Source organism: Pholcus phalangioides, unplaced genomic scaffold (genome assembly GCF_987345545.1).
Source record: "Pholcus phalangioides strain wild (caught in Gottingen) unplaced genomic scaffold, Ppha-v1.0 ptg000024l_1, whole genome shotgun sequence".
Lineage (NCBI taxonomy): Eukaryota > Metazoa > Arthropoda > Arachnida > Araneae > Pholcidae > Pholcus > Pholcus phalangioides.
The window spans coordinates 20,472,175-20,487,580 of NW_028301616.1; the positions used below are offsets into that span (position 1 = coordinate 20,472,175).

The 15,406-nt window shown below is 38.4% G+C and overlaps 1 protein-coding gene across 2 annotated transcripts in view; it reads right to left on the reverse strand.

Moving 5' to 3' along the window:
* LOC149068958 (sialin-like) overlaps nucleotides 1-15,406 on the reverse strand; it is a 56,997-nt gene that overhangs the window by 19,853 nt on the left and 21,738 nt on the right. For both annotated transcript variants that reach the window (XM_089251244.1, XM_089251245.1), the window contains exons 2-3: nucleotides 9,526-9,725; nucleotides 684-914 (exon numbers count right to left, since the gene is read on the reverse strand). In XM_089251244.1, coding sequence (XP_089107370.1) covers nucleotides 684-914; nucleotides 9,526-9,725 — 431 coding nt within the window. The remainder of the gene's footprint in view (nucleotides 1-683; nucleotides 915-9,525; nucleotides 9,726-15,406) is intronic.

Genomic DNA, 15,406 nt, shown 5'->3' on the forward strand with positions numbered 1-15,406 from the left:
AAAAAAATTCAATAAAAGATCAAAAATTTAAAAAAACGTAATAAAATATGGAAAATATATTCAATAAAAAAATATGATGATTTCATTAAAATACGTATTTCATTAAATTCATTAATATTATGATTTCAATAAAATGTGGGAAAAATTGTTCCAAAATATAAATATGGAGAAAAATATGGAATATAGATATGTGTGAAGAAATTTTTTTTTAAATTAATTAATTAAAACAATTGCGAATTTTTGCTTATAAGATATCTTTGAAATTTTTGTAAAAATGCAATGAATTATGAAAAAAAAATTGTAAAAATTTCTAATAAAATATCAACGGAAGTTTCAAAAATTTCTATTAAATATGAAAAATGTTTTTGGAAATTTCCAATGAAATATTCTAATGACAAAAGCTAAAAAATTATATAATTAAATATAATCTTAGTTTAATATTATAAATTTCCAGTTTTTGACCAAAAATTAATACATTAAGGTTTTTTTGAAAGAAAATTAGTCTGCCTGATTTTACCGTCCGCAATCGAGAGCATCCGCTAACGGGGAATAAAATACATTAAAGCTCTATTCCACGACACCGGGAATCGGAAAGATGTCCGTTACGGGAGGTTCTACTTTATACATTTCCCGATTCCAAAACTTAAAAGTGATTACAATTTCGGTTCAGGACTATACAGTACCTGTCCAGCTCCGATGAGGACCCGAAGAGCGACCATCGCAGCGACACCGAGTTGTGCAGTCATTGGCGTAAGCAGGGTCAGGATAGACGTGCAGAGGATGCCACCACCGAGGAGCCATTTCGCACCGACCAGCTCGGACAAACGTCCACCCAACAGTGGCGTACAGATGTAACCGTAGTAAAATGCGCCGAGTATTACTCCTTGGGTCGAAGGGTTCCACGTGAATTCACCCTGGAAATTTGGAGACAAACGAAAAATATTATAGATTTCACACCTTAATGAGATCGGGAAAAATCTAAATAAATCAATTAAAATCAATAATTTATTTAAAAAAATTGAATTTCGTATGCCTAAAAATTGTTCATCTTATCGTGAAAACCCACCATGCGGCGTAGAAAACAACTCTACTCTATGGTAATTATAGTCCTCGTAAGAAAATGGATTATTTGAACAAAATTATTTTAACAAAATTTGATTTGAATTTTGTAAAGTTGAAAAATTTGATTTTCAGTAAAAGATGAACAAATTTCAGATAAAATATCGAGTATATAAAGGCACGTAAGATTTTTTCCACATCTTCTTCAGAATTTATTAACCATTTTATGATCAAGGACGTAATATTGCGTCCAAACGCGAGTGGAATAAATTCAAAAAAGTTCTCTCTGGTTTCTTTCCTCTCTCTTCATCATCGCAAAGCTGTGTTGTTGTAGGGGAAAAAAAGTTGTTCTTTTTACCTCCGTTTATTTCTATACTGCTATCAGTGATTTTTTATCACACACGTGATTTATCCTCCTACCATATACATGTCTTACTGCCAAAGCCCGAAGTTGGCCAATTCGCGACGGGGCTAACCCAGTTGACCCGGCACATGTCCGAAATTCGGGCTTTCTCCGGGCTTTAACCGGCCCCCTACATATCGATCCCTATACATCCCTATATATGGATCACTAAGATATTGGTATTCAGATTACTTTGATCGATATTGTTGCCATAGCTAACGACAGTCATTCTGATTAACTATGGCTAATTATAAATGGCCATAATTATCACACAAAAAATACGCCAATGTGGCGATGACCCCAGAATCATAGAGACCGATATAGGGATCGATATATAGGGACAGGCCAAAAGTCACCGGTGTGGAAAGAGAGAAATCCACTTCGTACGTACTCTCTTATCAACTTATCTATTATATACTGTTTTTCTCCTTTTTCATTTGTTTTCTTTTTTTTCCCCTTCTCCTTCTTTTTCTAACGTGCGGTTAGGTTAGGTAAAGGTTGCCATATTTATCGCCGATTCGTTAAATTGAGATCATGGGAATTCCTTGCCAATAGATTGTAAGCGAAAGGGTTACTTATGGGTCTTTTAGTTGTGCGGGGTCGTCTCGATGAAAAATTAAAAAATAGTAAAAATAAAATTTTATTTCATTTTTGGATTTTTTTTCTTGAAATTTATTTGATTAAATCATCAAACAAAAAGAAAACACACTTAATTTTAAAAAATTGCTTATCAAAATGAAACCGAAACTAAAACCTATTCTTGTTTTATTTTGAACATAGATGGCGGCACAATACTTTATTGCGGAATACTTCTTTTTTGAACAGTAATTTCTCTCTCTCTCCCTCTCTCACTCCTCTCCAAAATTTTAAGGGGGTATTTTTGTAAAAAGAGGAGTATATATATTTATTTTATCAGTGAGAAATAACTGTTAAAAAAAAACCCCCTAAGAAATTTGAAGTAGTATTTGCAATCCTCAACGAAAAATTTGGAGGATTAAAATTGAATTTCAATGGGTGAATCACAATTATCCAGATGCGTATTTCCCAACACTGCACCCACGGGAGTAGCGTACGCAGGATTTTTTCAAGTCGGAGGGGTGGGTGGGTGTCCAAATTATTTTTTCTCTTTCCGGGGTGGGGGGGTGGTTTAAGAACTACTACTGCTACTATGACGCACCTCGTCCATATTACTCTAAGGAAATTGGGTTTAAGTACTAGCATAGGCGGAAATTGACTTGGAAATCTGGGGGGGGGGCACGATGACGATGATGTCAATTCATATATACATATGTACATTAGATCAGTCGACTCAACCTTTGGCTCTGGGGGGCAATGCCCCACACGCCCCCCCCCCCGTATCTCCGCCCATGGGTACTAGAATAATACCTAATAATACACCATACACCCCCCCCCCCCACGTAATAGTACAGAGTACCACTCGATTCAAAAGAAAGGGAGAATTAACGCCGTACCCCCCCCCCCACACACACACACAGACACACACTTCTTGTGTGTATATGCTAATGTCCCTGGTTGACCACATTTAATTTCGACACAAGTGGAACATCCTACGATTGCCTACTAAGCCTGTGTCATGGCCCCACATTTTGCAGCAGGGTGTCTAGGCTGGGACCAAGACTGTGTTTTTCACTTGCCCTTGTGTAGTGAATTTATAGCGGTGAGAAACAAAATATGATATATGGGACATATATAATGATGATATATAAAATCGTCCCCGGAATGAAGCTTTGTCATTTGGGGGGGGGGGCATGTAACCTGCCTGACAATGATTGTCAGACGCACAAAGCAAAGAATTCTCCCCTCCCATATCTCCTAACCAAGATTGCCAATTGGCAACGAAAAGTTCTCGCATGAAAAGAAAACACGCAATCTCCAATTCTCCCATTAGAGAAAATTTGAGACAGAGATAGCTGCATTTCAAACACATGCAACATGCATTCCCAAGACACTCATACATACGTTAGTGATACGTACATTGGACAAAAAAAGCAAGACAAAAAAAAAAGTTTCCTCAGTTTAAATATTCCAATAACGCGCCACCTGTTGCAGACAGTGGAAAACAACTTACGACAAATTTCAGGAAACATGTGTAAGGCTACCAGGTTCACCTTTTCAAAATGTGGACACGAAACGACTCATTGATCTATGTTAAACACAGATGGCGCCACCATACTTGAAAACAATAAAATTCCCAATCAAAATAAGAGGATGCCTGTGCGCACAGCCTTAGTAACGCCATTTTCCTAACAGTTTCCACAACAGATGGCGCCACTATTCGAACAATAAAAAAATAATAAAAAAAAAAAACAACTGCTATAATATTTTCACATTAATACAGAATGTTAAAAAAAGGGAAAAAGGAAACAGTTTTGGGAATTTCGGCGACTCGTGGTCAATGGAAAAACAAAAACAAAAATTATATCAATGAAAATATATATGGTTCTAAGCGGGGCAAAAATTATTCTAAGAAAAATATAATTCCGAAATCCTTTCTTTCATTCGTTCAAACCGAGCACAACTCAGATCTATCGCCATCTATAGGCGATTTACTACGTAGTGAGTTGTGCCGGAAGTGTAAGTATGCGTTGTACCTAACAGTCTGAGTGAGTATCTAGTGTTGTGTTTGATTTTCCTGTGCTGCCATCTATATTTCAGAAGTGAAGTGTAATGACTGAATATTTGTACTGTTTGCAGGCCTGTTGCTCCCTGTGGAGAGACTTTTTTTTAACGGGGCGATCGGCTTGCATTTGCGCCTCGAAGTTGGGAACCACAGAAAACCAACTTCAGCTGACCAACACTGTGGCGACGGTGGGGCTCGAACCCGGGCGACGCGAGTCCGTCACTCTGACCACTCGACCACCACAGCGGCTCCGGAACCCAGTGGGAGGAGGAGAAAAGGGTCGAATCTTCCGAAACGTAGGAGGACGTCTGGTTCCAGAGCCGCATTTATGGTTTTGCCACCTGTGGGCTACACAAGTTTTTCCGCCCCTCCCCCATTCATAGGCGGAGATAGATTTGGAAGTCTGGGAGGAGGGCACGATGATGATGATGATGTCAATTCATATATGCATATGTACATTAGATCAGTCAACTTCACCTCTGACGATGGGGGGGGGGGTACCGTATCTCCGCCGCCCATGCCCCCCCCCCCATTCTAGTCTAATTTCATTGACTAATCTCTCTCCTCGAATTCGACATCACGCCAGTGTCGCTAAGTCAATCTTTCGGCTACCCACACGCTTGCACACTGTTTTTATCACTCACAAGCTTGCACAAGCCCTGGGCCAATTTTTTAGTCGCTCATTAGCATAGTTCCTTGCTTTTTAGGTCACTCTTTTGATCATTTACACGTTTACACATGCTCTATGTCGTTTTATTTTATTTTTTGATCATTCACATGCTTGCACGCGCTTTAGACAACTCTTTTGGTCGCATTTACATAGTTGCACAACCTTTAGGTCACTCACTAACCTGCTCCCTCGCTCTGTAGGTCAATCACATGCTTGCTCACGCTCCAAGTCACTTTTACCCATCCACCAACCTAGACGCTTACTATCTCGGCAGAGGCAGGTTTATTTAGGATTGTATAAATTCTGCCACCCTTCTCCCGTTCTACTAATTGTCTTGGTCACTTATTCCCCAAATTCACCTCCCTCCTGAGCTTGCCGCCCTGGGCTATAGATCGCTATGTCCCCCCCCCCCGTAAATACGTCACTGCCGTATTCTTGGCAATAACTGACAGAAAAGATGTTGTTGCTGCCATCTATCTTTTGAGTCAGCAGCTGACGAAGAAACCGTGTCCCGTACATTTCAATTACATCTTACGTGCCTTTACTAATCCATAATGAATTGCATTTGCACGCCAGTCATGCCATCGATTGAAACAATCAGAATTCATGGTAATCATCACTTAGTCAGTCACACAAATATTGGTTTGCGGTACCTACCTGCGACAAAAAATAGGCGACGAGCACCCAACCACGTTTTGCATACACAATGGATGGATCGTCACATACCTTTTTAACATTTGGCAATAACATTTTTAAATAGCGACCGACAGACATTTTTTTGGATATTTTCTCCTTTAAAAAAACCATCACCACCACCACCACCGCTATAACAATAGAAATATTTACATATTATTATCACTGCAGCTCGGCACGGGAGGGCATCTTGCTAGTGTCTTTCGGCGACAGTAACGATTGTTGCATTTGGTTAATTCTCTTCATCTCCAAGGCCATCTTAACAAGTTAGGGATCCCGGGGTCCACGGGGCCAAGTGCTTTTGTTTTCGTCACCCGGGGGACAATTGTATCTTTTACCTCCTCCGATTCTGACCTCACCAGGGCCCCCCCCCCTGTACTATGACTTTATACCAGGGATTCTTAACCTTTTTCAGCCGCTACCCAAAATCAACAACATGGTCGGCTTCGCGACCCGTAGGACTTTTGTTCATCGGAAATAGAGAAAATAGTGACGCAATAAGTACATTTATAACAGGACTGTTAATGTATTCGTACGACTCATCTAGGAAGATACTGCCAATTAGATTTGGGTCGTCACCCATATTAGTCGAGAATTCATGCCTGTAATGGATTTGTACGATCCATTTATAATCTCTTCGAATCAAGTTGGAGTCGAGATCCAAAGCTCGAGAGACACTGGCTGGTCAACAAGACCGTTTTAAGAGCATCATGGGCCCTCGAGCCAAGTTGTTTTTTTCTAAGGCCCTACCTGGTAAATTCTAGAAAATTTCAACCGGATCTCATTTTTGTGAGGCCCCCCCCCTCTTCTCTTGAGGCCCTGGGCAGTACCTGGGTGAGCCCATGCGTTAAGACGGCACTGCTGGTCAGTGGATTTCTGCTACCCATCTCGGAAGCTCCCTGCGAATAAAGTTTTGGTCGGGATCTATAGCTTGAGAATCCCCGCTTGGAAATAGATTCGTACGACCCATTTCGAAAGCCCCTGCGGATCAAGTTTGAGTCGATGATCTATAACAGCGGCACTCAACCTTTGGAAGCCCACGGCCCGGTTGATTTGTTTTTGTGAGTTGAAGGCCCAGTCATACACACGAGTAATAGGAAATAAAAGAGAAAATATGAAACGGTGAATCGCTCACGACCCGGTTTGAGTGATATCATTGCCCGGTACCGGGCCGCATCACAGTAGTTGAGAAACACTGATTTATAGTTATGAAATGTAGTTCAAGAGACCCTGGATGTCAGTGGACTAGTCACTACCCATATCGGAAATCCCTGCGAATCAGGTTTGGGTCACTAACCATAGCTCAATAGCCCTTGGCTGTTAGTGGGTTTGAGCGACCCAAGTTTGGGTCGCGACACATAGGTTAAGAACCCCTGCCTTATACATTAGTGTTCGGGGGAAACTGTCCAATAACTAAAAAATTTACAGAATTCCAGAAAATATACACGCATGCTAAACAAAAAATTAATAATAATTCATATTTAATGGAGAAATCAATGAATGAAATTATTTAGAATTAATGAAAATTCAGATAAAAGTTATAATTTCAAAATCAATGGAAATTTGACTGATAAAAGAAGCAATTTCGGAATTGGTGTAAGAAAGTATTTTATAATTTATGACAAAAATTATCCAATGAAAAAAAAATTCATTAAAAAAAATCAGAATTTAACTTTGAAAAATTCAGAATTTAATTATAAAAAATTCAGAATTTTGATAAAACAAAAATAATGAAATTGAGTAATTAAGGAAGAAAATAATTTCGGAAATAATGAAAATTTCGGATTAACGGAAGAAGAAATTTCAAAATTAAGGATAGAAATTGTTAAAAAATTAATTTTTTAGAAATAATTTTAAATTTAATGGAAGAAATAATTTTAAATTTAATGGAAGAAATAATTTCAGAACTTATGTAAGAAATAAAGGCGAATTCACTTTCAAATTTAGGGCAAAAAACATGATGAAAGAAATTATTTTAAATAATGAAAAAAAAATTTTTTAATTAATTAAAAATTATTTAAAAAAATGATTTAAAAAATAGTGAAAAAATTAATTCAAAAAAATAAAAAAAATTAATTTAAAAAAAGAAAAAAAATTAATTTAAAAAAAAGAAAAAAAATTAATTTAAAAATTATTAAAAAAAAGAGAAAAATTAATTTAAAAATTATTAAAAATAATTACTAATTTGAAAAATTACCGGAAAAAATTAATTTGAAATTTAGTGAAAGAATCATTTTAAAAACTAATGAGAAAACAATTTTAATTTAATGCATTACAATTTCAAAATTTACGAAAATTCGCAATTAATGGGCGGAAAAATAGCCCGTTGGCCACTTGTTAAGATGCCACACAAGGAGATCATTCTATAAGTTTCAATAGCAAGATCCCCCCTTGTCCGAACTGTAACTGCATACAATTCATACTCTGATATAAATTTATACCAAAAATTTTTCATGCACATAAAATTGCCTTTTCAATGCCGATGAACTGCGTGCATAAGTGTGTTCATTTTATGCTTCTATGTCCATCTATCTTCCGGAACGGAAGTCACTGTTTTTTGAGCGATTATTCTGATTGATATGTAATCTGTAACACTCGATGGCGGGACTTTTTTAAATGATTGACGTGCGTGGAAATCGCACTATATGTCCCGTATTTTGCGGAACAAAACAAATATTTAGCCCCATATAATGCATTTTTCGCTAACAGGATCTTGGTGATGGGGGGAAATCCACCACTATTTAGATCCGTGCTTGGATAGTTGGAATAATACGACAGATCTGTCATTGGCATCAAAATGGTCAAATTACACTGTACATAATAATGAATTATACTCCATTGTCAAAATTTGTCAAACACAGAGACAAAGCCTCGCAGTTATACTATACTGTGTTTGAAATTTCCATGTCGAAATATGTAGTTTCGTTGTAAATATGTAACAAAATGGGACATTTCGCGTAGAAATAACTGGGTGATGGAAAAAATGTAAAAATCACTGGCTGAATGGTTATACAGTATTTATTCTTATTATACGTCTGAAGTATGGCGATCCTGCTTAACTGCAGTGAAAACAATTTTTTTGGGACGAATACGAAACGGGACTACCCACCGACCAGCTTCTTTCATTGACACTGAAGACAAAGAAATCCAGCAAAATATCACCGATTCATCTCCAATTCACGCCAAATAGCACCAAATTTCGCCAAACAGAGGCAATAATCGCCGAGCGGCACCAATTACTATCAAAAAGATCGTCTTTCTTTACCAAACATCACCAATTGTTACCAAACAACAACAACGATCATCACATAATATGCCGCCAAATCACGCCGAACACCACAAAACATCGTGAGATAGCAACATCGTGATTTGTCGAAAAATTGTGTCAAACATCAACATCCATTATTAAGCAGCGACCAACTAAAAGGCTACCTTTCCGTTCCTGTTGAATTAATTAAATCAAATTTATTTTGCGTACTACTGATACCCATGAAGTGACACACATTCATTTGGCATTGACGAATCTTTCATTTATGACAAAATCACTTCTCTTTTAGCTAAAAGTTTTCAAAACTTCCGAAAAATGTAAAAAAAAACAGGACATATATGGTTATCAATAACTGCTAGGCTTTATCTCGTGTCTCTCAAATTGTATATTTCATACATTATTAGTTACATATTACATATTTATGACAATAATGGTTGTCGTACACTTGATACATACCGTTTATGAGATCTGAAACATAAAGATGAGCATTGAGAGAGACAATAAAACTCGCCCGTTTTCCTCACTGCACCTCGAAACAGTGGGGGCAATAATAGTACACAAATGCGGTGGTGCGCATTTATTTTCGCATTCACAGGGTGCTCAAGGGTTTTTCAATTCCTTGAAAAATGTAAGAAGTACATAACGCATAGAGAAGAACAAAAAAAAATAATAACTATACATGCAGATTACGTAAATAATAATGATAATAACAATAATGATTCTTCAAATAATGGATTATACTTTTTGGTGTCATCCCTGTACCTTAAATTACTTGGTTATTTAGGTCTTACCTCCTGGTAGTTGGTGACGGTCGCGTTGACGGACTCAAATGCTGGACACTCGTCCGAAGTCGTGTCGTTCTCTTTGGCTTCGATGAAAGTCGAGTTGACCATCGCCACCATGGTGACGTTGAGGTTGACCCGCTGGGTGTACTGGATACCTAGTCCCAGGAACGTCAGCATGGTCAGCACGTACCGGGCCGGCATCCGTTCTACAAATAATTGACAAGGAATAATAAAAATTGTAATATACAGGTAGATGTTTTTAACGAACACTTTTCTAATTCCTCCCAGATAAGGTTTACGTAGGAACAATGCAAAAAATCTGGAATTCCATTAAAACGAAATTTCGTTACAACGAAGTGATTCCTCGGGTCTCTTGGAGTTTGTTATAACGGGATTCAACTGTATCCTATGCCCGTTTGCACTATTCATATTCGGCACGCAAAAAGTAATACCTGAAATTCTACGGCAACCATAAAAGTTAAAGTTTTTGTGACGGTTTATAACAAATTGTTTTGTTTTTATTCGATAGATGGCAGCACAGGTCCCGGTAAAAAATGTAATGCTGCTTTCCGTATGTATAATAATAAAGTATGTTATTGTTCCACTGAAACTCCTGCTGCCATCTCCAAAAAAAATTTAGAAAAACTGCATGTCTTTGTGGTTTGTTTGCCACAAAATATCCTATTGCCCATCTGCAGCAAACATAAACATAACAAGTTTTGTGCTGCATAAAATTGTCGTGTTACATAATCTCATATCATTGCATTACTAATTTTCATGCCACACACCGGGTTTAAACCACAACTAATTTTACTTCAAGAATTTTAAAAGATTGTTTTATTTTTATTTGATAGGTGGCAGCAGAACGCTGTTTCTCGCATGTTTTATAATTGAGTACAAATACGAAGTGTGAAAATACATAGAAGGTGAGGAAATTTTCCTCTTTTTACAGTGAACATTCGTTATAACGACTCCGCATCGTCGCACGGGAAATGGACGTAATATTGAGAGGTCGTTATATCGAACGTTTAAAAAAACTTCCTGAGAGAACTTATATTTTTTGACGCAATTAAAAATTACATCATTCATTTTGTCATAACGTAAGCAGTTGGAGTAGAAATGTCGGAAAATAATAAAACTGTAATAATTAATTACATGGCACGCTCTATGTGTACTGAATTCTAAAATATCAAGGGTCACAGTCAAACGCAATTTTGGCAAACGGAAAACGCAGATTTTTGCAAAAAAAAAGAGTAGGAATAAGGTAATAGTTCTCTCGGACGTTGTATTGGATTGAACAGTGTTTCTGGGGTCGTTATACCTGATGAAAATGAAAATATTGGGACTTGTCGTAGCGGTCGTTGTAATTGAACAGCCGTAACAATGAGCGGTCGCTATAACGAGCGTTGACCGAATCATTCTAATGGTTAGATTCCCCGGAGGCACCCGAGTCCTCAGGGACAATGTGCTTATATCGCCGAGTGTGACAGAGCCTGCGTGTCTCTCGGTTCCTATCACTATCATTTAATTTCACCGGTCCGCAAGTTGAAGAACACTGGTCTGAAGCAGCAATACGTAGCTTCCGATTAGTAGGCCAGAAGCGGCCCGCCTAGGTGCGATAGGTGTTCCGGTGGAAAAGAATTAAAACATACATCACAATATACTCATCTCTGGGCTGACCACATTTCCGCCATAAAAATACGTAATATCGGGATCCATACGGGACATCACCAACTATACATTCGTGTGAAAAATGAAGAGAATTTGCGTATTGTGTCTATTTGAGGCATCACGTTGGACGGCCACACATTACCCCCCCCCCATGTGTTTGACAGAGGGTGCCTGACTGCTAGCAGGTATAGAGAGGAGACCTTAAAGCCCTATGTTCGACATTTCAGGGGCGCAGTTGGCCCTCGATTCCTGTTCATGAACGACAACGCTCGTCCACATCGGGCTCACCTGGTGGACGATAATCTGGAAAGTTAGCATATTCGGCGTTTGAATTGACCAGCCGGATCTCTTGACCTAAACCTATACACCCCCTATAGATAAGATCCTTATCTATATCCCTTATCTTATCTATAGTGGGTGTTGTCTAAACCCTATGGACTCTAGAGCAGTGGTTCTCAACCGGGGGCCACATGGCCCCCTAGTGGTTCTGTGATACTTCAAGGGGGCCATGGTAGAAAATGGAGAAAGGGGCCATGACAGGTGGTTTAGCTAAAGAGAGCTGAGAAGAAAAATTAAGGTGTGAAGAAATAAAGCTTTTATATTAGTGACTATACACTTACAAAATCCAACAAAACCACCCATAAAACCAGGGCCGTCTTAGGGCATGGACCCACCCGGGCCTCACTGCCTTCATTTTACAACAAGTTCCATAGGATGGGGGTTTTCGCAGACCCCTGGCTAGATTTTTCACAGAAACCCCACCCTCTATATTAAAATATAGAGTGAAAAAACAAAAAATGAGGAAAATCAGCTCGGGCTACGGGCTGCAGCTCTGTCAGTCCCACTCTTGTGAGAGGTGATGCCTACGGGGGTCTCATGTCCATAAGTGACCCCCACCCCCCATGATATTTTGTATAGTATAATAAATTTTGAAAATAAGTAGGGAATATGTAGGCTGCTTATTTCTGGCTAAGTATGGGACTATACCACAGAATCGCTTTGCCTAAGGGGCCCATGATGTTGAGACGATCCTGGATAGAACTCGGATTAGCGGGGAGCTCAATAAATTCTAGACCATTGGTCTGGAGGCCAATCTTATTCACTGAAAAAATCAATTCGATATACGTATAAAGGATCTTGCTTCAAGATGAGGGTCGAAGACTCTGGGCAAGACAGGGGAGCCACGAGAAGAAAAATGGTTCAAAGGGGGCCACGGACAGAAAAAGGTTAAGAAACGCTGCTCTAGAGCATTGTTTCTCAAAGTGGGAAATATCGCCCCCTGGTGGGCGATGGAATGGTCCAGGGGGGCGTAGAAGCAACGGATTTAACATAGGATCCTATTGGTTCACTTGAGTTGGGGGGGGGGGACGATGAGAGAAAAAAATTCTGAAGAAGGGGGTGAATGGAACAAAAAGTTTGAGGAAATATGCTCTAGAACAGTGTTTCGCCCCCTGGTGGGCGATGGAATGGTCGAGGGGGAGGGGCAATAGAAGCTACGGATTTAACATAGGATTCTATGGATCCACTTGCATTGGGGGGGGGGGGGACGGTGAGAAAAAAAAAATTCTGAAGAAGGGGGCGATGGAATAAAAAGTTTGGGAAACTATGCTCTAGAGCAGTGATTCCCAACGTGGGCGTTAACGGCCCCTTGGGGGTGATGGAAAGTTCCAGGGAGGTGGTAGAAGTTACGGGTATAACATAGGATCCTATAGGTTAGATTGCGTTGGGGGCGATGGGAGAAAAAAAATTCTGAAGAAGGGGGCGATGGGACAAAAAAGGTTGGGGAAACTATGGATTAGAGCATGTGGGCTGTAACCAGCGGTACGCGTACCCCTGTCACATGCCATTACCATTTAGAGATACCTGCCACGTGCCATTCGGGGTACGTGGGTTATCACAGCTGAAAAAATCGGTGAAAAAAAAAGTGACGATGATTGGTTAGGGGTCATTCAAGTATTACGTAAGCATATTTTCAGCCATTTTTGACCCCCCCCCCCGTCAGCAAAAGTCAGCAAAACACTGACCCTCCTCCCCCCGTCAACAAAATTTCGTCAGCCGCTTAGAATATTCCATATCTCTTCAAAAAAGGGGTGGCTGATGACGTAAGCAACCTTGAAACCCCCCCCCCCCTGTCGCTTTATGTGGACATTTGTAAGGGTTAGAATAATTTCAAGACGGCTAATTTCAAGAAGTACGCACTTCTAGAGGTAAACACGCTTTTTACGCTTTGCACAGTGTGCATGAACGCAATACATTCTAAATTGTACGCATTGTATTATCAAATAAATGGCGCCGTAATATATAAGTAATAACTTGTTATAGTAAACAAATCACACTTAACTTTTGTGTTGCGCGAGAGAGTATTTTCTATTCACAAACTACAAAAATAAAACGAATTATAATAATAATTGAAGACGATTTTGGCTGCGGCCTTGGCATTAAGGCCTATCGAGGTCGTTGTTGTTGTTTTTTTTTAATTAATGATTTCTGGTTCAATCTCGTTCACAGCGGTGTAAAGAAGTGACGTACGCCCGTGTTATTGTGTAGAGTTTCGAACTACGCAACTGCATTCGTAATCTTTCTGTGGGGGGACAACTAACGGCGCCCAACAGCCTGGGAATCATTATTTTCTACGATTTCGATGATAAATATAATTGGTCGAAATGAACTCTTTGTGACTTGATAATGACGTATTATGTTCGCGATGAATTTTTCATGAATGATTTGTTTATTCATGAAAAATTGCGCCGAAACGTCATCGCCATCTCTCGTCGAAATAATGAATTAGCCATCGGCAAGGCAGATTGGTAGCCTTGCCACATTTCCTTCCGACGTGCTGCAAGTTTCTGCCGTAATAGAAACCGTATAAGGAACTCGGAGAGGTTATTTTTCCGTGAGGAAATTCTTTGTTGAGCGACAACAATATCGAGATGACATGATTTCCTCTTTTCATATTGTTGAAATTTCACCAGATTTTTTTTTTTTAATACAAAACTGAAAAATAACAAGCATTATCCGAGAGCTAAGGTTTTCGGGGAATTGTAAAAATTGATTTTCGAGTAGAACTCGTTCATATACTGAGTGTTGATCAATGCGCTGAGCTGTAGAGGATTTCGCACAATGCTCATTCTGACATTGACTATGGACAAACATTGTTTTACTAGATTACCACGAGTTTTATGTAATGTTTTGGAAATAATGTGTTTTTGAGAACTGTTTTTTGCATATGGTACATACTTGTAAAAAGAATTGGGTTATGATTTTTTTTTTATCGTTGGTTACCAAACGATATTTTAGATAACAATGCGTTTTTAAACAATGTTTTAGTCAAAAACGGGTTTTAAACAATGATTTGGTCAACAACGGTCAAAACAATGATTTGGTCAACAACGGTCAAAACAAGGTTTTAGTCAAAAATGAATTTTGAACAATGTTTAGTCGCAACGAGTTTTAAACAATGTTTAGTCACAACGAGTTTTAAACAATGTTTAGTCACAACGAGTTTTAAACAATGTTTTGGTACCCAATGAGTGTTAAACAATGTTTTAGTCAACAACGAGTTTTAAACACTGTTTTGGATAGTAATCGATTGAAAATAATGTTTTTTGCACCAATGAATTCCGTATATTCAAACATAGTCTTTTAAAGGCATGGGGTCACCGTCAATGCATTAAAAACTATTTTAACAATGTTTTTGACTACAATGTGTTCTTAACAGTGTTTTAGACAACAATGTGTTCTTAACAGTGTTTTAGACAACAATGTGTTCTTAACAGTGTTTTAGACAACAATGGTTTTTTAACAATGTCTTAGACAACAATGTGTTCTTAACGACTTTTTGGACAACATATGGTTCTTAACAATGTGTTCAACAGAATAGATAATCTTTTATAGCAATGTGTTTAACAGAATGGATAATTTTGCATAACAATGTGTTTAATGGAACAGGTAATTTTGCATAACAATGTGTTTAAAACAAATGGATATGTTTTAAACGGATTTTAAACAGAATGAATGATTGAACGACGGATTTTTAACAAAAATGTAGGGTCCATTGAGCAGAATACGGAATTTCGGGGTAACAATGTTTTTTTTTTTCAACAGAATGGAAAAGTTTGGATAACAATGCGTTCTGAACGGAATGGAAAAATTTGGATAACAATAAATTTTGAACAGAATGTAAAAGTTTGGGTAACTGTATTTTGCACAGGGTGAA